This window comes from Platichthys flesus, chromosome 5 (assembly GCF_949316205.1).
Source record: "Platichthys flesus chromosome 5, fPlaFle2.1, whole genome shotgun sequence".
In the NCBI taxonomy this organism is placed as follows: Eukaryota; Metazoa; Chordata; class Actinopteri; order Pleuronectiformes; family Pleuronectidae; genus Platichthys; species Platichthys flesus.
Window position 1 is genome coordinate 12,964,296 of NC_084949.1, and position 23,992 is coordinate 12,988,287.

Below are 23,992 nucleotides of genomic sequence, written 5' to 3' on the forward strand. Positions count from 1 at the left end.
TCTTGGGTTTGTGTTGTTTAACACACTCATATGTTGTAAGTGTGACATTCAGTAGAGTATGTATCTCTGCAGGTGACAAACATAGTATTGGAAACCAGTTTTTCATTATCACAGGGCTGAGAGTTTTAGGAGGTCACTTGACTAGTCAATAAATAGGCAGTTAAACAGCAACTATTTGATAAACAATGTTTGGCAAATGTTGCTGAGGCTTTGATCCACTTAACAATTAGTTGTTTGAGAGTAATATTGAAACTGAAACATATTCAAATACCAAGAGGTCATTAAAAACCAGTGTTTATCTACAATATTCAGCGAGGTTACTTTAAAATATCAACAATTTGGTGTATTTGTTACAGCTTTTCTGGTTCATGAAGCTGAGGATCATGGGTAATACCCACTGTTGTGCCATGTTTCAGTTCAGTGAGTGGGACTAGACAGTCAAAAGATTGATAGGCTTTGGTAGTTTCGCTCCATGAAAACCACGTCATAGCTGGGACTAGGAGTCTAACATAATTAATCGGCATATGAGGCTGCAGGGGGCGCTGCTGCTTAGTACAACGTGAAAAGGTGGTTTGCTTTAGAGTTGATCAATCATATCGAGTTACTGCTCATTTCAAATACAAGGCAGTGACCAGCTCAGATCCCAACACATTGATTTAAAATATAATCCTGCAGTCGTTACCATCACAAAAACACTGTACACACAAATAGACATCGAGTAGTATTTTGTTTTACTGAAATGTATCCGACGTGATATTGCAGGATTCGCGTCTTCACTCTCCCGTATCTGTACGTGAATGAAAATCTCCCATGAACATCAAACAGCTTCTATCCAGATTTTCTTTATAAAATGAGTCATCTCATGCTCTCAAATGGTTTTGTATTTTCTAACACAAGAAAAGGTTAAATCGACACCATCATACCAGCTTCACATCAAACGTCTCGTGTACTCAGGAATATTTAAGTGTGAGACATTTATACCACTGGCTCATATGTTTCCAACTCTTCCCTCAGATGATAGTTGTCATGTAGAAATGTATTGCTAAGATAACTTGTTTGCTTGGATCTAAGGCTGAGTGCACTGCAGCAAACTCTCCAAATTCATTCTACTGTGGAAAAGTGGCTGGTGAGGTTTGCTTGGCTTGTGGTGCCACCAAGAATTTTCAAAAACAGTACTAAGATAAGTGAGTTTCAGTTAGAAGAAAGATAATTGTATCGCTCTGACGAAAATCAAAACCTGAGCAGGCAGATTTTTTTAACCTGTGGTTGGCTAGATTTCTTAAAAACAGTCATTAAAACAAATGCTACAGCCAGTGTTTGATGAGTTTTAACTCTGATGCAATCACTTCCTTCATGATAACAAAAGTCGGTAACATCTAGAAAACAGGATCAATGTGTCTCAAACCCATGAAGGACAAGCTCTTCTTTTTCAAGTCTTAGTGTTCAGTTATTTCTTTTCAATAAAAAAAAAATGTACTAACGTTTGCAACATAGCTCCAACGCCAATGGTTGTGTGGTTGTGTGTGTGTGTGTGTGTGTTTGCTACACGTTTATATCAAATGTGTGTAATACCCAAACATCCCCCAAAAATAGCACATATTCAGTAAATGCAGGGTATTGAGCAATGCATTGACAGTCATCAAATATGACGCATTAAAAGTCCACCATCAGACAGTGGTTTTTTTTACCCTATCGTTAACTCATAATACGCAGAGCACAAGTCTGCAGGGATGAAGGTCGTCAGGATACGGCTGCTGGCATATATTTACTCTGAACATCTCGGATTCCACTCTCACGAGCAATTGTTCTTTTATAATAAAAGGGTCAGAGTATTTTTGCAGCACGTCGCTGTCGCCCCTCCACAAAATTAAAACAAAAAGCTTTTCCGTGGATAAAACACAGGTACAAATGTAAGGCATCGTTTAAGAGGCCACTGAATAACCTCCAAACAGTCAACAGTAAAAAGAGCTCGTCCCCTCACAGCTGCACAGGTGACGACACTGACCGTAAGAGGATGGGAGGAGGCATGTTTCAACAATAATGTTTGTAAGATACACAATTCACTGGTGTGTTGTACAATGATTGTAGAGGGGCTCTTTGTTCATGCTTCGTTCATGAGAGAACATTTAACCCCATCATCTATCTGTCCCAACCTTTACTTCCTCCGTTCTCAATCTTTAAAACCTTCACAAAAAAACAGACTGACTTCTTTCTGTTTCTCCACATTCATTCACAGTGTAATTAATGGCAGACAAACAGTCAGTGGACAGTCAGACTGGACTGTCGGTCCGCTCTGACGGCAGCCGTCATGAAGCCCGAACATTCCTCAAGGTGTGCGAGGCGACAGGTCCTCTAGCAGAGGTCTGAGACGTAGTCAAAGTCCTGGAAGCTTTCCTGGTCTTTGCGAGAGAGCACGCGGGGCTCCCGGGGAGGCGTGAGGGTGGGAAGTTCGGTGGTGAACTCCTCATCGAAGTTACTGACGTCTTCTTTGCTGCGGATGGAGGGCATGAAGGGAGGGGGCACCTTTCTTTGCAGCAATGCCTCCCAGTCCACATTCTGAATGGAGACAGAGAAAAAGAGATGAAAAAATGTACTGATCTTTCTTACTTCTTCATACATTTGCTTTCAAGAGCCCAAAAAACAACTGAAGTTGCTTACCCTTCTTTAAGGTCTATACTCTCAGAACTGACATGTGCACAGGTTGAGTCAGTGACTGTCCCACCAACCCTGCTATATATAAATGACTTTGCCAACCTCCTGCCATCTTCACAAATGATAAGATCTGTTACTGTCCGTAAAAACTGGTAATTTCCTGCTGCTGGTTCACCGGAGAACAGGTCTATATAATAAGATCTCTGCCATTTTTACCTCCGGCAAGGACGTTATGTCTGTTAGTTTGCAGGATTACACAAAAACTAAACTACAGGCGGCGGTTCGAGGCATTAAAAAAAAACATTAACATTGTTAGATAAGACTTGTTGAACATTTTTGGGTTGTAGAAAATAATTCAAAGATCTTGATTAAAAAAAAAAGGTGTCTGAATTTGGTGCCGATCCAAATCCAGCACTAGAGAATTTAAAGGTGGTTTCATGTGGGACTGTTGAAACCTTGGTGGAGGTTTGCGCTGTCTGACTCCTGTTCTAGTTTTGCCCTTTGGTCGTAGATTCTGATCCAGAGCAACCGCACCACATCTAGGTAACCACTCTCTTCAACCCTGCCAAGCTCTTCTGTGGATAAACCCTTGCACTGGGTTATGGTTGACACAGTTAAAATGTTCACAAGTGCTTCTTCTCATCCATGTAAAAAAAAAAACGGCATGCGTGGACTTACTCTGAAAAATGGCTGCTTCTTCACCTCCTCTGCATCCTTCTCACCAGAGCCCAGTCTTCTCTCTGGGTTCCTCCTTAATAGCTGCTCGTGACAACACACACACACACACACAAACAAACAGGGATATGAGGTTATTGACTTTTTTCCAGTTTGTCAACTTCAAGCGTGTGATTAAGTTTTTATTATGACTGTGTTATGTGTATTCTCACCCTTCTCATGATGCCGATGGCCTCAGTGGAGAGGAAGCGTGGGTAGCGTACTTCATCATTCACAATGCTGTCAAACACCTCCTCCTCATCGTCTCCTGGGAACGGAGACTACTCACACAACACACACAAGGACACACAAAATACACTTAACTCAAAAAAATAGTCATTACAAATTTAAATCGCAAATCAGTCTTAACCACAGCGGAGATCACATGTGATGTAAAGCGAGTGTTGTCATATCTTAGACAAACTGACAAACTTCTATTTTTTTTTTAAATAGCGTATTTCCCCATTTTAAGATCAAATATAATTTGACAATGAAAATGAAATACCATCTCAAACTTATAAATGTATAAAAAGGTTTGACAACAACTATTTGCACAGACCAAAAGTGGATTCACAATGCTGCAGATATTTCTCCTAATTCTTGTCAACAAAACTTTGTCCACATTCTCAGCTGCAGTATCTAACTCAAAGTCTCTGATATCCACCTCACAACTTTGTAAAGTGTGTTCTCACAAACATTAAGTTAGCTATTAGCCCATGGACACTGTAAAAGCTTTATGTATGTGAACGTGAATGAGTTCTCACCTCTCCCACCAACATCTCATAAATGAGGACCCCCAGTCCCCACCAGTCCACTGCTCGGGTGTAGGATGTATCCGTCAGGACCTCAGGGGCCAAAAACTCAGGGGTCCCACAGAAGGTGCTGGTCCGGTCACCGTAACCCATTCCTACACAGAGGCAGAAAGGTGAAATTGTGGCTGAACCCTTTAAGTCTAATTGAACTCAGACAGTCCATCTGTCAGTAACATCAATATCCACCTTCTTTACACAGTCCAAAGTCAGCGATCTTCACATAACCATCTGTGTCGAGCAGCAGGTTGTCGAGCTTGAGGTCTCTGGAAGAGAAGGGAAGTGAAAAGACGTGGGTGAGGATCGGTGGCTGGTTACAGTATCACACTAAGCACAGCACAGAGTACACAAAGATGATACGAAAAATGTAATAACTCGAATTACTTTATGGGAAAATACAATCAGACATTGATTCAGATATGAAGTCAAAGGGACAATTGAAGTAAAGATTTTAAGAAGTTATTTGGAAGATTATTTGAGTTTGGGGAAGGTTTTCAAGCTTCTTTACTGTCACAATTTAATATTTGTTTAAGTGAAGGAGTTTTAAGCCCCCTCGGTGCATGGGAATAAATGTTGATCTGTGAATGAAGCTCTGCTGGGCATTGCCAGATCACAGTTGGTTACTAACACTGAGTGGGCCTTTTGCCTTTTTAGTCCCTGAAACTGTGGAACTGTTTATTATTAACATTGTAGTGGGTAGGTGTTTTCTCCTTGTAGTCAGAATTTTGCTCCTGGATGTAGAAGACGTGAAAGTATTTTTGCACCTCAACTGTTGAGTGGTCAGCGCAGTTTGGTTTGGTTCCACTCACCTGTACACAATCTTATTGTCATGAAGGAACTGCAGTCCAAGAACCACGCAGGCAGCATAAAACCTGAGGTCAAAGCAAAGAAACAATATTAAACAGCTGCACAACACTAACTCTGCTTTCAGGCCACGAGCGACCACAACCAAAACTACTGTCTGAGGGCTAGCAACCAGCTGCTCGCCAGCTGCTGCACTCAACTGTTACTGCTTTGAAAAGGGCGCTGGTGTTTGGGCTGAGGGGCACTGCTTGTGTGGATGTAGAACAAAAGATGACACACTACTTAAAAATTATTGCTACTATGGTTAACACATGTTTACTGAAAAGAAAATGAGGCTCCAAGATTTACAGTTTAATGCACTGCAGTCAAAAACAATACTTTTAAATGTCTGAGTCATTTGCTTTGGATGTTTTTCACAACTTTTGTAAGGAAGCCTCATATTTTAAAGACTGGTACGTACACAGCTCTTGGCTCCGTGAAGACGTCTGTGTGGATGTGCATCATCAGGTCGCCTCCTGCTGTGTACTCCATGACAAAACACACATGTTCTGATGTCTGGAAGCACGCAAACAGGTTGACCAGGAAGGGATGGTGCGACATGTTCACTGTCTCAAAGATGCGCTTCTCGCACATCAGGCTGTGGAGAGAGACAAGAAGGATATTTACATATAATTGGGTGGTATTTACTGTGGATGATGACGCATCCACAATCAGCCCACATATGAAATGTTATCATGGTGATTCAAGACATGGAAACACAGATAAATACATTGAAATACAGATGAAGAGAAATGCAGTGAGGATTCAGGATGAAAAATAGGAACCAAAACACACACACACACACACAAGAAGACAAACACGCACCTCTCCACCTCATCCCGGGATACGATATCTCCCTTCTTCAGGGCTTTGATGGCAAACATTTTGCCGGTTTTCTTGTACTCTGACAACAACACCTAGAGATAAACAGACACAAGCACCAAAAAGGGACTTAATGTTTCTCTTAAAAATTGTACAAAACCTGTAAATGTGAAACCAACGACGCGTAGATGTACAAGATTATTGGTTTAGTGACGAGTGGCTCTTTTTTTTTTAACACTTTCTTATGTGTATGAGTTTTTTGGTAATGAGATCGTTATTATTTCTCTTTCAGTCCAAAGCTTTTCTTGGCATTAGGTGAATACATTTGTTCCCACATTGAACAGCTTTCTTCTTCGTCTTAACGCTGACCTGTCTTTTTGATTCCAAGTTACAAGGTCTCATTGATAAAGGAAACAAAGCTCTACTAAGAAAGTGTACCTTCCCAAAGTGTCCCCTGCCCAACACAGCGATCAGCCTGAAGTCCTGCAGGGACAGAGGACCTTTTCTGTGCTTACTGGAGAGATGGACACACAAGGTCAACATGATTATTTTACAGTGGCTGATAAAATACAAAAAAGCAGAGACTAGACGGACACATATCGACTGCTCATAATACATGCCAGCATCAATTGTAATCTGAGACATCGGGTTGAGTATTCTGTACACAAATCTAAATATAACAGTCTCAGACAAATAGATTGAATTGGTCCAAATGTGCAACTTGAAAAGTGAAGAACAGACAGAGTATATAGATGAAATATGAGACCTGTGTTTCGACAACTGGAGCTAGCCCCTGAACAAGGAACCTTTGCAGGAACTCCTTGTTCCAGGTAAAACTTTGTATCCCGTAAAAAAAGAGCCCCTGGTTGGCGCATAGTACTTGACTTTAAGTGCCGGAACCTTTGGGTTTGGGCTGGCAGTGCTCAACATACCTGAGTTTGAGTACACCAGCATTCTATTTCAGTCCCACATTTCTATATATGTATATATAAATGAACACATTGTGACTTTGTGACAGTGTGTACCTGCTAACGGTTGGGGTTCGGACAGGGCAGTCGGGGGTGAGGTCTGGGGGGGAGAAGGGCTCAATGACTGGAAGCTGGTCCTGGTGGGAGACATGCGAGGAAAGAAACAGACGAAAAAAAAGATACAGAGAGACACAGGGAAGGAGAGATGAGAGGACACAAGAGACTTGGTTTTTATAACAGCTTGGATGTGACAGACAAACGTTCACTGATTCTCACTTTGCTCTGCATTTAAAACCTGATTGGTTAGAACCAAATGCAGTTTCTGGAGACACTGTGGTCAAGAACATAACTCGAGGAAAATCACAGCGGGTGTGTCATTTGAAGCGTTCTGTCATATATGCGTCTCATAGAGGATATCTGATGTTGTCATCCACAAACCTGCTGTCATATTAACTAAATTTATGCAATGATCAAGACCCTCTTCAGTTTAGGCTAACTGATATAATTTAACATAAATATAACCAATAATATCTTTATTTATCAACATTTTATTTCTGTATGCTCTTAATGGGGCCCACCAGAAAACTATATTTGTCCCTTTCATTTGTATTAGTTACTCATTTAAAATGTTTTTACTAGTGCTGTCAAACGATTCAAATATTTAATCGCGATTAATTGCATTTATGTCATAGTTAACTCAAAATTAATCGCGATTAATCGCAAATCTGTATCTATTCTAAATGTCCCTTCATTAATGTTTTCTCCATAATTTTTTATGGGTTTTAATGCTCTATCAACATGGAAAGTGGATTGGCTTGCTTTATGCAAAGGTTTCATTTTATTGAAAAACAACATTGCCAAACAGAGTGGTACAAAATAAAATTATAAAGTGCACATTTCAGCTAAACAAAGCCTATAGTGCAGTTAAACCATGGCTTATATATTTTAGTTGGCGAAATATTAAAACAAAAAGCGAGAGCAGGTCAGACTGGAGGCGAACACAGATACTGAAGCTCGATAGAAACCAACTGCAGCTTCTGCTCTTATCGAGAAGCTGAGGCGCTGATCTCTGATCAGCTGAGACCAGAGAAACTCTGTTTTCACTGTTTTCATAGTTAAGAAGTAGTCAGTCACTGAGCTCTGATCTCACTGTGTCTCCCTGCGAGTGCGCGGGGGCAGGGGGCGGGACTACGGTGCGCTATCTGGAACCACACACACTCACTCACTCGCCCGCTCCTTGTACTTCAAGACGGCCTGATACGATGATGTTTTAAAAAATGATTGTGACTTAGTCAACCACCAACATGCAAAAGCGTGTGTCACACAGCGAAAGCGTGACAGTTGGCAGCTCTGCGTTAATCTCGCGATAAAAAAATTGACGGCGTTAAAATGGGTTTGCGTTAACGCTGTTAATAACGCGTTAAACTGACAGCACAAGTTTTTACGTATAGAAATCTAAACCACATTTTTATTTAACTTGAAAATAAAGTCCAATCTTAAACTGAATTGTTGATAAAAAACTTATACTTATGTTTTTTCAAATTATGGATTATTATGTTCACCACAGTTAAAAGGGGTGGGATTTTCTTTGTCCTGTTCCACAGTGGCTTAACTACAGTAGACCCAACCTCTCAAACACACCTCCCCCATTTCCTGGGCGTCCTCTGTCTCTGTCTGTCTCACCGGTGTCTGTGTGTCCGTGTCGCTCTTGTAATCGCCTCTTACTGGAGAGTCGTTGTCCAGACTCAACTTCTCCATAGAGATCTCCCTGAAAATGTCACACAGACACACGCATACATGCACGAACAGGCAAACACAGCGAAGCAGACGGACAAATGAACAGACAAGAGCAGAACACAGAGGGGTTGTTAGACACGGGGCAGACAAAGCATCCAATGCTTTATTCTCTGCCAGGAAACACAAGGAATAAGGTTCAAGGAAGGCTGTTGCTGTTTGATAACAAAGTCTTGCTGAAAGCTATCAAACGTCAAATGCAGATGATGAATATGTGTGTGTGTGTGTGTGTCAACACCTGTGTGGCTTAGGCACAAAGTGCATGTGTATCTCACCCAGAGTTAAGACTGTGAGCGTTGGGACTGTAGGTTCCGGAGTTGTTGACTGTAGGAATGGCGTTTCGAAGCAGCCTCACCCATGTCCCGATATCAACATTCATTTGACGAGCCCGAAGGAATGCCTTGCCTGAAAACGTACACACACACACACAGTTACTAATGTGTATCAGACAACAGATACCAACAATATATTATTCATTGTTATAACCTCTGCCAAGAAGGGTATGCTTTCAGCCCTGTCCATTTGTTGGTTGTTTGGTTTGTAAGTTAATTTGTAAGCGAGATTACACAAAAACACTATGACACTTAATTTCCCTTTCTTAAACATTACGTGACATTTTCATTAATCAATTCATGGATCTTGATCATAGAATCAGTCATGTTCAGGGGACTGATGTGTGTACTTTGGTGCAGCTCCAAATAAAAATGTGGATCTCATGAATTCAAACGTGGTTTCATAAGGGGACTGTTGGGCTTTGGCAAATATACACTCAACTGAGTGTCGTTCTAGATGTCCACGTTAAAGAAGTCCTAAAAGGGCCAGGATTGCTATTTTAAAAAACAAAAACAATGAGATAGTGAAAATTTCACATTATGCGTACAAATTGTTGCAAAAATATTCACAAGGGAATTTACATTTTCATCCCTCTCTGGAATACTCTCCAAATGATACCCTCGAAATTTCATGATCGCTGGAAAGCATAAGTATTCATCGACCTGATTATTTTCTGCTTTTAAATATGTCTGTTTTATTTATTGTTTGAGTGAGGGACTTAAAACTGTGTTTACATAAATAATCATGAAGATACATTGTCAGACACCACTAGAGGGTACTGTGGTCTAAATGAGAGTACAGTGGACTGAGGGACAAACAGCAGCGCGCTTTGCTTCTGTTCAAGAAGATAAAATCTTATTTGCACTAAATGCTTAACTCTATGAATTCTTCTAATAATGGAGACCAGAAAAATAAGATGGGAAACCCTGTTACTTTTCAATTCAGATAATTTGTCTCTGTCTTTGGTCTGTTCTGACTCGTCCTCACCTTGCTGTTTAGAAAATACTTTCTTCTGCCTCTGGAGACGAGGAACTCTGTCAATTACTGGGTTGAAGAAGGTCACCTAGAAAAACACACACACACACACACACAAACACAAACATGAAACGTGGGAACTACACAGCAGCCACGTATCACACTTAAATGGTTGTACCTTTCAAGTAAGCTATATCAAAGCACTGTTTTTCAGCACAGGTGCATCTGACAGCCTGTGTGTGTGTTTGTGTGTGGGTAAGTGTATATGCGCACATTTGAATATCTTTGTATGTATTTATAGCACTTTCATAGATGGGTGTCATCTATGCAGGGACATCTGAGTCCCATTGTGTGTGTGTGTGTGTGTGTGTGTGTGTGTGTGTGTGTGTGTGTGTGTGTGTGTACCTCGGCCAGCAGCAGGCCGTGAGGCTCCAGCTCCAGCTGAACTCTGTGTTTCTGGTTGTCCAGGAACTCCTCCAGCTTCAGGTACTTCAGAGCGCACAGCGAGCGGTAATCCTTCCAGTAAACTGCGATCTCCATCTCACGCGTCTGAAACATACACAGACACACAACAGTGGGACACAGGTACATACAGACAGACACATGGAAAGAGCATTTTGCTTTATTGAAAGGACACTTGCATGCACTCTACTAGTTGATGTGTGTATCTACTAACCCTTTCCAACTCCACAGTAAAAGTCTGGTCCCAGGCCTGTTCTCCCACGGTCCTCCAGGCTGTCTGGCCAACCACTGTGTTATCCAGCTTCAGCACAGCACTCACCTCAGCTGCACGACACACACACACCAGCTTATTTCCTCCATAGGCAACATTCCTATACAGCCCTTACCAGTATAGAGATACAAGCTATTGTATGCTTATGCAATTATACGTAACACAATTTTAGTATTGATTAATGAGTGTCATTCATTTCTCTGGAGAAAACACAGGAAGTGTAAGAGGTTAAAAACATGGTTTGTGAATTGCCAACTCAGGACATTGAGGTAATTCAGATAAAATTGCTGATGCTGCTGTGCCCTGATGTGTGGGTGCTGAACTACAGTGGCCAACCTCAGCAACCTAAAGCCCGTACTGGCTCAGCCATAATGATATCTACATTTAATGTAGTTACTATGGATTGGTAACGTCGCTATAATGCACTGAAAAAGACACTAATACAAAAGGACATATATATGTAAAGGAAACTGTTATTTAAATCACCTTAAAATGAATTATATATATAAGTATATAAAGATGTACAATATTGAGTAAAATCAAAAGGGCTTATATATTTTGTAAGCTGTTGAACTGAATGGCCCCTCAGATGGAGATACACTTACATGAGAGCTCATCTGTTTTGCTGGGCGTCTTCCCACTGACTGAGCCGCTCCGTCCATAGAGTCCCTTGCTACCCCTCATGAAAGACCTTGTGTCTCCAGGGCTGTGACAGGGCAGCATGACAGCCGTCCCTTTATTGCGACCTGGGACCACCTCCAGCAATCCCACACAGCCCAGCAGCTGCACCTGCAGGGTACCTGGAGACAAAGGAAAACTACTCAAGCGCAACCACCTACGGATCAAAACACCAGCAGATCATAAATGGAAACAAAGACAGATGGGAAGTCTTTAAATTTGTCAAAACCCACTGATAAAATGTATATAAACAGCAATTAGAAAGAATCAGCCTGAAAATCAATGACCAGCCATTATTATATCATACATGAACATATGGGTTCACATAACATACATGGGTGATAATGCTCTATAAGGCAACATGGCGACTTTATGAATCATACGTTCTCATGCTAGAGTAAAAACAATTATGAAATTAAATTAGATAAACCTACACACGGAGTCTAAATTGGCTGCTGTATAGCTTCTTTTTGTGTAACATACCGGTGAGGGGTGAGGGTTTGTTGAGGGTGCTGTACTGGTTGTGGAGGTATGGGGCCCCGTGGCGGGTGCTGAAGGCGGGGGAGGAGGCCAGGACCAGCTCCTCTTTGATGATGTTGGCCTTGGGGTGGTCCTCTGGCAGCTCCGCCAGACGCTGGTCCAGAGAGTCTCTCAGCAGGTCCAACCGCTGAGACGCCTCACTCAGACGAGACTGCGCCTGCAAAGCATCAACAAAGTGTTGGTGTGACACACCTTTAAATCCACCGACTGATGGCTTACATAGTTGGATGGACCCTCAATTAAGTATTAACTCTTCATCTGATCCCACACAATCCATCCCTACCATCATATTCTAGTAACATTTCACAAAACAGAGAGGCGATCAATACCAAAGCTAATTGGTAAACTAATGCTTAATGGTTGTTTGCTCCGCCAACCAAGTTCCAGCAAACAATCATGTACATCCAGACCTTACGTCTTTTCATACATACAATTAAGTTGTATTTTTAATATAATTATTAACATATTAATCTGTAAGTTATGTCTAAAAATGTTTTATGAGTTCACACTCATCTTTGACCTTTAACCACTAAAATCTAGCCAGTTCATCCTTCAGTCCGGTCCAAGAAATTCCCTTATGGGTTTCCTGAGGTCACATTCACGAGAGTTTGATGGGCAGATTAACAGACGGACATATTCAAAGCAGAAATACCAGAAGCCATGGCCGTCCAGATGCAGATCGATCATAAATGAAGAACCAATTGGAAGGTAAAGTAGTAAAACTATGAGTACATACACACAAATAGTTGTTGTACAGGGACACTATGAATTGGTAGAAACACAACAGAAGGTCATAGGTGTTCAATTGTGTTTTCTCCCGAAGTAAATCAAAGAAAAGATTTGAAGGGTAGGCTTTGAACTGAGCAGGGTGTGTGTGTGTGTAAGTGTATGTGTGTGTGTGTGTGTGTGTGTGTGTGTGTGTGTGTGTGTGTGTGTGTGTGTGTGTGTGTGTGTGTGTGTCCGGTCTAACCTCAGACAGGGCTTTCTTGTCCTGAACCTTGCTGGCCCCCAGAAGTCTGAGCACATTTTTGGCCCCCTCAGCAACAGCATGTTCTACCCTGTAGTGATGCCTCAGCTCTTCAATTCGCAGCTCCACCCCGTCCTGGTTACCTGCAACTGTGGAGTGGACAAATACCATTATTACTGTGAACGGAAGATATTATAAAATGCACATTGCAAAGGATTCACTGTTTCATTCTGGATCTTTTAATCAGTTTTGTTCTTTAGTTCAATGTTGAAATTCCAGTTGTTTGTTTTGGCAGCAGAGTGTTACAGGGCACACTAAGTTAGGTTAATGCCTTAATGCATGTCATGCATTACAGAAGAATCAGACAGAGATAACATTAGCAGTGTCTGGAGGGAGGTAAACAGCCCCTGACATCTCTTCAGTAAGCAGCATTAGCTTAAGCTCCAGTCTCTTGTTTCGAAATGGTTTTCTCCTGTTATCTTCCAACTCAAAAAGCAAACAGAGAAAAAATTAATAACTTACTTTCTTGTAAATTTGAATTTTTATAACTTTTATCTTTATAAAATCTACTCCCTCAGTTTATCCAGTAAACACTTATGCCATACTAATAAAATCTGATCTTGACATCACAGTTAATACAATATATAAATAACGACTGAATCACATAACAAACAAAAGGGGCTAAAATTGAACAAAGGTTGATAGTTTGACATTATATATATATCCCGATATATCCAGTGAATTTCCACTGTAAACTAATGTCCTCTCAACAATGCAACTTTAACCTTACATAAAACACTGATAATTCTTCATTTCACTAATTTAATAAAAAAGACCTGGTAACATTAAGTAGATGAAAGCCGAATCAACAAAATCACTAAAAAAGAAAAACACTAGAATTACTGTGGTTGTATGCCTCTGCAGTCCGGTGCAGTTTCAGTCTTCTTCATAAATTTTTTTCCAGAATCACGTGAGTTCACAGTGACTTTCACCTTTGACCAATGACATCTAATTAGTAAATTCGTCCAATCGACAACTGGTCAAAAAAGGAAAATTGAGATATCAGTTAATCCATGAGTCTTTTTTAGGTCAAAGCAACTTGACCTTTGAACTCCAAATTCTAATCGTGTCATCGTTGATTCCAAGTGAATGTTTGTGCCTAATGTAATGAAATTCGCTATGGCTGTACCATGACTGTGACCTTTGACAACCAAAATCGCTTAAATTCATCACTGAGTCCAACTGAACGTACTGGTCAAATTTGAATTCCTGTAAGATCTTCTCGAGATATCGTGTTCACAGGAATGGAATGGATGGACAGACATGGAGGCATCAAAAAAAAAATGACAAAAAAAGTTAAAACCCCCTCACTTGGAAAGACAGACATGGGGTCAGCCTCAGAGTCGCTCCAGCAAAGCAACAGAACAGCCCAGTGGTTAGACTAATGGTACGGTAGCAGCCTCTCACAGTGGGAAACACACACAATGGAGAACACACAGACAAGGAGAGGACGCGGGAGATAAGGTTCAGGAAAATAGGATAAATAATATTCAAAAAAGGTGCATTAGACTTTCAAATGACTGGGTAAGTGAGGATGAAGGACAGAAGGACACAGAGGAGGGATTAAAATGACTTATGATTATTATTATGAGTTATGAGCTGTTCAGAGCGCTGCATGAGACAGGAGGAGAAAGAAAGGAAAAGAGAGGGGGGTAGGGGTGGAGATGGATGCTATTTTCTCCTAATAAGGTGTTCTGCCTGGAGCCCAGACCCTGCTAGATGACCCCTCCACCGGGTGTGGTGCCTGGAGTCTGTCTGTGTACACTATACACAAGACCCTGTGTGTGTGTGTGAGTGTGTGTGTGTGTGACTGTGGTTTAAAAGGAAGAGTGACTTATCAAGAAAGATCCAGAGACTGTGTAGGACACTGGCACAACATTAAAACTTAAGTCCTGAAGGTACAAACAATAACGTACCTATTGAGTAAGTGCAGTAATGCACATAATGTATGATTTACTTAAAGAAGAAGAATATAGCTATCTTAAGGGCACTCCACTTGCTTTAAAATCACAAAAATCATAACTGATGCTGCAGAACTAGAGACATTCACTCTTTTTATTCTACAGATCCTTCTTTCTTTTCAAAACCTGGCACCTAATACACCTACATCGTTACTTTCAAGGCAGTTCATAGTTTGCAACCCGACCGATGCTAACTAAAGTGACATCGCCTGAGGCTGTTAATCAGATTTCAAGTCACAAGTCCTGGTACTCTCCAAGAATAAAAAACAATTGCCGTTCTCACTGGTCATTTACATCCATACTATTTTTATCAGGTTACAACACAGACAGATACAGTATGGCCTTAAAAGGCCCTAAAATAACCCATCCAAAATAGCCATTATCTTTTGGCCTTAAAAGACACCCACTTCCCTCCAGCCATCAGCTCCCTCAGTCTGACATTAGCAATATGGTCCCAAAGGGAACACACAATCTTTCAAATCTGTGTTGTACTTCTACCCTCTCCAAGTGCTCCCTCCCTGCTGCAGCTCTCTTGACCGCCAGAGGGGCCATATTGCTCCACAGCCCCACAGAGACTCATTCACCTGTTCTGAAATAACAATGGAGGAAGAACTGGAAGTCACGAGTTTGCTTGATTGGATATTTGACCAGTTTAAGAACACACCAGTCAAATTAACACATAATTGTGTGTTTTGCATATTGTGTGCATTATATCAAAACTGCAACATCCACAAGATCACAATCTGTTACAATGTTGCTGCTCTACTTCTAAAACTCTGTGTGTGTGTGTGTGTGTGTGTGTGTGTGTGTGTTTCAAAGAGATCGTAGCCATTTCCCATTGCAACCACATACATTTTAACAAAATATTTGAATGTTGACTCAAGAATTTACCAGCCACAATGTGAATAGCTAAACATGATGTTGACTTGTTGTGCAACACCATGGTCACAAGTGTGTTCAGCTATACTGGTACAACATTATAACTTAAGTGTCAGCAATACTTTGTATTCACTCAAACTTACTCTGTGTGTCGTCATTGTGCTCGGTGGCCTGCACAGCCTTGCGGACTTGCATGCGGATGATGTCGATTTTGGTCTTACTGTCCTGTAGCATCTGCTGGGCCGTCTGCAACATCTTCTTATCCTGATTAAACCAGGAACAAAACAATGAGCAACTCATATGATTGGAAGCTAAAAAAACAAACAAACTACAAATAGGTTTTTCAATGACAGAGCAATATGTGGTGCAAAGTGAAGTGAAACAGATGCTGCTTAAACAAGGGGGAGGGGAAATTTGAAGTAACCAAGTGACGAGGTGCACACAGGGGGAAGGGTTCCCATGTGTCAGAGGATGTTTGCATTCAGAGATAAACCTCTGAGTTAGTCAACTGAAAGGTTGTTGATCATGACTGTAACACATGAACACACACTGGCAGTTAACAGCAACTTGCTGTGTATATTGTAGGTGTGTGTGTGGACAGAGTCTGAATCCTGTACCTTGGTGCTTCCATTGGCGTAGATGGGGATCATGTTCTCGACTCCCTGTTTGACTTTGAGCTCAATGTTGAGCTGTCTCTCCAGGGCAGCGATGCGTACCTTGTGGGCTGACGTTCGGCTCTCTGCCCCGGGAGACTGAGGGCACTCATCTGTGGAAGGAAGAAGTTTGATGAGGATTCACACACATAGGTTTCAAAATGCTCTTGAGTGAAACAATATTGTTTCATTCCAGGTTAATATCCTTAAGACTGAAACAATTCTTTAGTCTCTTCAAATGGTGACCCACTCTGATGAAGCAGGTAAAGTTATGAGTTAATTTTATCTAAATTCACTATGAGGTTTTTCCAAAGTGTATATGGTTTTTAAAGACACAACTGTGAAGTGTCATTTAGTAGAAACCATAGAAAAAAGCCTTCAACGTACAATTTATTTTTTCAAGTTCATGTGACGAGCAGCACACCTCAATAACAAATCACAACCTGTAGCTTTACTAACGATGTGATTCTAACGATTTTTGTGTGTTAATGTGAAACATTGGCGTTATACCGAACTCAAGGTAACAAAAGGACATGTTCGATGTGAGAGGAGTTTTTAAAACACACCGTTATTCTCCTCTCCTCCCTTCACCACAATGTGGGCATCCAGTTCCTGCAGCTGAGCATGCAGATCTTCCAGCCTGCGGTTTGAAGACCGTAGCTGACTGTCCACCTGCAGACAAAATTTAAATGTTTTTAATGAGATTTTAATTATTAAGAGTGAGTCTTTCTTCAGAGTACCAGTAAAGCACCAACCACAACCAGCTTTACAAAAACCCATCAACCAACCAACCAACCAAAGGACAGCGGTGAAAACAAACCAAGACAGCGCACGACCAATCTTGATTTGTGAGGGCCGATATCATATGCTTGCGACAAATAAATGTTATTGAGGCTAGAATTCATTATAAATAATAACTATAAAGAAAAAGGAACACAAACAAACAAATATATAGAATTTCAATGAAGGAAATAAACACGTATGTCACGTTAAATATTAACATTAGACTTTTATGAATTGTTTGTGTAAATGTTTTTCATATTTGCGCTTGGCAAATATAAAAGCTGATGTGAATACAATGTATATGAAAGGCTCATACTGGCAAATTGTTTGTTACCAACTGATGTATCAGTCATTCTCGAATAAACATAATGCCATTCTGCATTTGGAAAATAGCCTGAACTAGGGCTGCTCGATTAATCGAAATTTAATCGTGATTACGATTATGGGGTCAAACGATCTCCAAACTACTATAATCGAGTTGCTACGATTATTTTTTTCGAAAGAGACGCGCATGCACAATTCAGTCCTTCCCCCAAAGCATTCAGCAGACCAGCTGACTGGCTCTCACTCTCAAGCAGCAGTAAAGCAAAGGAGGCGAGTTGTGTGTGTGGTGATCGGCGGTGAAAAAAACAGCGCAAGTGGAAAAGCAGGGAGGGCAGCAGCAGACCATGGAGTGGGTGCGCCGCACACCGCTATTCTCAAGCGCGCTCCCGCCTTGCTGTTCAGACCGGTCAGACCAGACTGGCATTTCTCTGTGCCGGGCAGTCTTTATAGAGTGTTAGGGTTGCTATCATTTAAGGTTTGAATAACCGGGCACCGATATCCTGGTTTCACGGAGGAATAAGACACACAGCCATCATCGGTGTTTACCGGAACCGGAAGTGAAAAATAAAGCATAGACTTCATAATAAGGGCACATATTAATAATCGTTTGAATAATCGTGATTTTGATATTGTCCAAAATAATCGTGATTAAGATTTTTTCCATAATCGAGCAGCCCTAGCCTGAACCTTTTTGAGCAGTTCTCTATGATAAAAATGATGATACAGAAAACAGCTTCAAACATAGTACGTTGGTCACATTACAAAATAAAAAAAAAAGCAGGGATCTGCAGAGAATGAAGTGGCAGCCGGCTGACCTGCTGAACGTTCCTCTTGTCAGTTGTCGCCCTGCGCAGGTTCTCAGCTCCTTCCTTGATCTTCAGTTCCTTGCGGATCTCCCTGCGGATCCTTTCGCGCTGCTCGTCCAGTAGTTGCTGCACACTGGAGTCTGAGAAATCTGAGTTCTGGTCCAGACCGAGCTGCTCCAGAACCGACAGCCCACCTGGTTCACTCTGAGGGATGGGTATAGACAGAAGGAAAGAGGGAGGAATGGGGAACATGTGAAGAGAAGTTAAGTCAAAGGGAATATAAACTGAATGAATAAAACAATCAGTTCCAAAATGTAATCATCTGGAGATGCCCTCCTAAGTCTCACACACACGCACGCACGCACGCACACAAACGCGTTAAAACAAAACCCTTTTTCTAGCTACGCCGGCGCACAGAGTCATTAAAACTTTTGTCATAGAAATACATGGCTTAATTTACAAAAGACAGCTTGGTAAGAGGCAGTGTTGACAGTGAGGCAGACACGAGAGGAAGAGATGTTGAGCAGGATAAGGCAAGAATTGAAGGAAAGCGATACAGAGGGAGAATGGAAACTGATAGGTGGCTGAGGAAAAATGGCAAAGTTGGGTTAAAAAAATTTACAACAAAAAAAAATAATGAAGCAAAATGAGGAAAAAGACAACAGGAGCAGCCAGTAATGACAAAGCCTGTTCAGCCAGTGTTAATAATAATTCAAAACAAATCTGCAGCATTCAAACTTAAATACAACAAGAATTGTTTAGAAATACTGAGGTCATCATTAGAGAAGCCATTTTCAGGGAAGTCTTCCTGCCCAATGGGGTAGAACTCAATACTGTCAAAACATTAAAGTCAAATAGAAATGTTGCATGTACATTGTCCTCTATTCAGACATTTCTCATGATCTGGTTCTTCTCTACTGTATCAGAAATGAAAGTCTTAACTCGATAAAATACACAAATGTGCTTCCCTCTTGCTGAACAACTTGTTAGAGCTTTTCCCCCCTGCCTAAATCATAATCATGTGTGTTGTGTGTTTGTCCAAATCACCTCTAGCAGAGTGATATCTGGAGACACACAATCAGGAACACAGCAGGATCCTGAACGCTTTAAATCACTAGAAATCACAGCGACATGGCCGCTATTACAGGAACACACAAATCAAACAAACAAGTCAATAACACTTCACCTCCGAGCTGTCCTCATCCTCTTCGTCACCATGCCAACACATAGTACCCTCAGGTTGTATTCTCCCCCAAAAATTGACAGAGGAAGAGAACAGAAGTCTGTAGTTTGCTCTCGAGCGCAGCCAAAGAGTTAAAGCCACACCGAGAGCTTAACGGGTTTGGGGTGACCATAAGAAAGAGATAAAGAGAGAGAGAGTTAAGTGAGGGAGGAGGGGGAACGCCTCCAAAAGAGGATATCCGTCCTAACACCAAGCTTCTCAGGCCTTTCCTGTTTCCTCTGCGATTTTGCTGCTGTCAGTGGAGGCCGAGCGCCACAGACTCTCCACATCAAGAGCACATCCTCCCTCTTAAATCCGTCTCACATCTATGGCACTAAGCCTGTTTGATACCAAGTCATGCCCAGCTAATTGTGTTAAACTATTTATCAGATCAGAATTGAAGAGAATTTGTTACAGATTTGTATTTTTTTATTTGGACTCACTTGGGTTGGTGATAAAATCTTGAGGGCGGAAACAAGGGAAGGATGCGTTTTCTAAGTATTGGATGAAAGCCAGAGAGTAACTGCAATTCATTTCTGTTGCCTGCTTGACTTCTCGTTCCCTTTGGGCTCTACATTTACAAATCCCAGTGGTGAATTCCCCTCCCCTACAGAGAGACCGTTGGATTGAAATAGACCATCATCTGAAGTTATGATAACATCTCTATATAAGCAGCAGTGGCTCGCTTCAAACGTCATCCTACAAACTGGCAAATGAGTATTCAAATGAAGGTTCATTTACACTATAAAATACACATGAACTTACAGGTGTACTGCAAGTCCCTTCTTACACAGCGTGCAGGCTTTTTTTGGGGTTCAAAGTTATCTATTGGTGGGATGTACATTTCCTTTTTTTATTTTCATGTGTCTTTACTTTACTAGAATTATCTTCAATTACTTTACACTTTAATCCGCATTTATCAGAAAATATCTACTTTCTACTCAACTACATTTTTAGTTGGACTCATGAGGACTCTGTAGTGGACTGTAGCTTTAGGGAATGGCTACACTCATCAAGTACTTTTTTACTTTTACTCAAGTAGAAGTTATGTAGTTTTTTTTCTGGAGTTCTTCCTCCACTCCAGGATCCCAATTGAGAAAGAGGCTGAAAAGGAAACTATGACAGAAATGATGCCGCTTGGACAGAGCAGGGCTAAAAAAAAGAAAAAAGAAAAAAAGCTGGAAGAAGTAAACAGCTAATAGCTAATAGCTAGCCTTGTGCTACAGCACAGGCAGCTGCCGGGGCGTACAGGGCTAATGTTTGCCCTCTTCTGAAGGCTGCACAACAGAGGGAGAAGATGAAGGCGTTGTCCGTGACTCCACTAAAGACAAAGACATTACATGACTGGCCATTCGGGATAAAAGACCCTTACTGACTACTCTGATCACTGGTTGTCTGGTTTTATTGTGGAGGAATAAAACGAGGTATAGAACAGTTATACGCATTAAACGCTGACACTACTGACACTGTTGTCATGATCACAGCCAGCTTCGGGAAAATAGTACAAGTTTGTATTTTCTTTACTGCAGCAGAATCTGGTCGCACAAAGAATTAGCAAATAATGTCTAATTTTACAGTGATTTAGTGGTTTGTCCACATGACAGTGACTCGTCTCTCTAATCCTCACAGATCTGTGTAAGCCCATAAAAAGAAATGGGACATCAGCTGAGGACGGAGAGGCTCTGTGACTTTATGGTAAGCAGAAGCAGACTGTATCTTAATAGGCTCCAAGTCCATGGCAGCTCTCACTCTATATTAGAGATACATGAGCAATGATAGATTATCATTCTTTACTACCTGTAGTGAAACCTGCAATAATGGATTTTTTACGTTATTTAAATTAGCATGTACATTGAAAAGATTTCATTTACTGCCTCTCCGGTAAATAAAAAAGTGCCACATATTTTCGCATTTAAAAAATATAACTGCCAAAACGGAAGGTTGCAGAGATCTTGGTATATGTAAGAAAAAGGGTGATTTGGACAAAACTTGTCAAATTCAATATTGTGTATTACTGCAGCTATATCTCTAGAACGTGTTACATTTAGATGTTTCAATTTGTATTATCACTGCTCTTTACATCCATTAGAGGGGTGTTAGAAATTTCCTCTCAATATGCAGTCCAGTTCAACCCCATCAGTAGTTAGTACATCAAACATGTATACACACGTGTTGACAGTTTGATTATTGATCCTATTGAAATTTAGGGTATTGTAGGATGCAAACTTTGGACAGGATTTACACTTAATGTCTTCTCATATAACTGAGGGGCATTACCCTCCATGTTCTTGAAGATACTTTTCAATAGATAGAGAGCAGGATATGTTGCCTGTAGAACAAACCTTGCAATAAAAGATCTTCCTGGGAAGTTGGTTATTTTTCATCTTGAATACCTGACCAGGCCGTGACCTTTCTCTGATCCAGACTGACTGATGAGAAAAAGCTGACTGCAGCCCAGATGCCACTTTCACTTGACACAGTTACTCCCTCCCAATCTCTATGTATGTGCAGTGACTGCTACTAAAATAAACACTGAGGAAAAATGATCTTACGCTCTCAGCTTCCTTCACAGAAAGAGTGACTGATGTTGCGTAGAAGATGTTGGAGTGTATCAGCGTGGCTCTGGATTGTTGCGTTTGTGCTGAGTTACAGTCTTACTGCCAAGTGATTATGTGTCAGATGTTGAATTAATTGTGTTGCTGAACTGAAGAGAGGTTGTCCGGGTTCATCAACCTGCTCTTTTCCAGATTCTGACTTCAAGCCAAGATCAAAAGCAACTACCAACAAAATAAATAGTTAGTGGTTCTAGTTTTAATAGCTACCGTTCTAGTCTTTTTAGTCAGAGATGACACTAAAACCCAACTAAGCCCATGTGAGTGGTTTTTGTTGTAACGTAAATGAGCCTTAACAAGGGGATTTACAACATCAACATGTGTCTCTGCTTCAATGCAGCCGATTGTCAGGTGACACTCGGCAGCTTTCAGAGTGTGTGGGATCATGTCTGCTGTCACTTCTCAGAAAACATGTGCAATAGACATGTGAACTGCAGCAGATGACACAGTTACTGTATATAGTGCAGAAAGGCGCTGGATGAGTTGTCAAACAAGTCATAGAAAGATGTCAATTTGACACTCTACTACAAGATCGACATATTTTCATTAACTGAGCCGGGCTGTTTAAGAGAGGAGACGTATACAACACTCAGCCTTATCCTCTCATTGCTGACCTCAACACCACAAAGATGGCGAAAGCTCACAGGCAGGAGTGACACATCCCACGCAGCTCGTTAGTGAACTTGCCCTGGAAGGAGCATTCAGCAGCGGTGTCTGCAAATGTAATGACGGGCTAATTCAAGAGATAACAGCACTGAGCGAGCCTAATTCAATCAGACTGTGTGAGCAGCGTTGAAGAGCCCCGCGCTGGACCGAGAAGGACAAGATAGAACACGGGCCACATGCAGTTTTGTGTGTTAAGTGTGTGTGAGGACTATGTGGAGATAATGCCTGCAGTTTTACTGTTGAGTGATAAGGAACCTCCAGGACAGAGACAGTGTCCACACGAAGGTCATCGCAGGCTTGGTTGTAAAAGCGTGCTTGACAGGGAAAAAATAAGGTGTACTCGCACGCACACACAAAAACCTCTCTCACTTTTAACGAACACATGTCTGGGAAGAAGGCCACAGAGCACAGCCCTTTTCTGAGGGAGGCCTGTGTTATTGTAGAGGGTGTGTCCGGTACAGTCATTTGAAAGTGTACTGTGTCGTGTTGTCGAGAGGCTGAATTTGAAGTTGGGTGAAAATTCCATTATAACTGTTGCTTCAGTCTGGAAAGATGAGGGACAGAAGAGCTTTGACTGTCACAGTTTATGACAGAGGAGACACAAACAACGACTAAGAGAAAGAAAAAAGACCTAGTGCTGGAACAAATCAACACTCAACAAAGACACAGGCTGGAGAGATAGCTCTTTTAAAGCAAATGATAGCTTTTTACAGAATATACAAAATTATGAGAATAAGACTCTTTTGATAGAAAAAGCTGCCGACCCCTGGTCTAGACCAAAGTTGGTGGATTGACTGATACTCAAACCAAAATGTCCACGTGTAGAGCCACACTGCTGTCATGGCTAAAAACTGTATGACTGGTTAAACTATTACGTTTCGCTGGCAAATGCACTCAGCAGCACATACAGTATGACAGAAGCATGAGTCTGCAATCTCTCATTTTAACTGTACCTTGGCAGATAATTTCCTGTAAAAGTCTTCCACTACCACATGGGCCACTTTGTATCAATTTGCTGAAAAGACAAACCTGAGGGAAATACAATTTCCTTTCCTCGTCAAATTGATGGACTGCATACATGGCAGAGAGAGGGAGCGAGGGTAAATAGCACACAGTGTGTGAAGCACACAAATGGAGAGTGGACAAGGAGAGGGAAATAAAAAACAAACTTAACATTTACAGTTTCCTACAAAGGAAA

The 23,992-nt window shown here is 41.3% G+C and overlaps 1 protein-coding gene across 3 annotated transcripts in view; it reads right to left on the reverse strand.

Annotated features, from left to right (window-relative positions):
* Positions 1–278: 278 nt before the first annotated feature.
* The window catches only part of pkn1a (protein kinase N1a), a 43,849-nt gene continuing 20,135 nt past the window's right edge, over positions 279–23,992 (reverse strand). Inside the window, exons 1-23 of one of the 3 annotated variants that reach the window (XM_062388006.1) lie at positions 19,481–19,586; positions 18,304–18,498; positions 16,948–17,053; positions 16,346–16,494; positions 15,872–15,992; positions 12,832–12,977; positions 11,805–12,018; positions 11,249–11,443; positions 10,587–10,696; positions 10,316–10,459; positions 9,923–9,998; positions 8,878–9,007; positions 8,492–8,576; positions 6,866–6,945; positions 6,279–6,354; positions 5,844–5,935; positions 5,440–5,616; positions 4,985–5,047; positions 4,365–4,441; positions 4,131–4,273; positions 3,540–3,647; positions 3,331–3,411; positions 279–2,556 (exon numbers count right to left, since the gene is read on the reverse strand). In XM_062388006.1, coding sequence (XP_062243990.1) covers positions 2,353–2,556; positions 3,331–3,411; positions 3,540–3,647; positions 4,131–4,273; positions 4,365–4,441; positions 4,985–5,047; positions 5,440–5,616; positions 5,844–5,935; positions 6,279–6,354; positions 6,866–6,945; positions 8,492–8,576; positions 8,878–9,007; positions 9,923–9,998; positions 10,316–10,459; positions 10,587–10,696; positions 11,249–11,443; positions 11,805–12,018; positions 12,832–12,977; positions 15,872–15,992; positions 16,346–16,494; positions 16,948–17,053; positions 18,304–18,498; positions 19,481–19,522 — 2,814 coding nt within the window. In that variant the 5' untranslated portion in view covers positions 19,523–19,586 and the 3' untranslated portion in view covers positions 279–2,352. Of the gene's footprint in view, positions 2,557–3,330; positions 3,412–3,539; positions 3,648–4,130; positions 4,274–4,364; positions 4,442–4,984; positions 5,048–5,439; positions 5,617–5,843; positions 5,936–6,278; positions 6,355–6,865; positions 6,946–8,449; positions 8,577–8,877; positions 9,008–9,922; positions 9,999–10,315; positions 10,460–10,586; positions 10,697–11,248; positions 11,444–11,804; positions 12,019–12,831; positions 12,978–15,871; positions 15,993–16,345; positions 16,495–16,947; positions 17,054–18,303; positions 18,499–19,480; positions 19,587–23,992 lie in introns of those variants that run through there. The other 2 variants (XM_062388003.1, XM_062388004.1) reach the window with 2 other exon arrangements.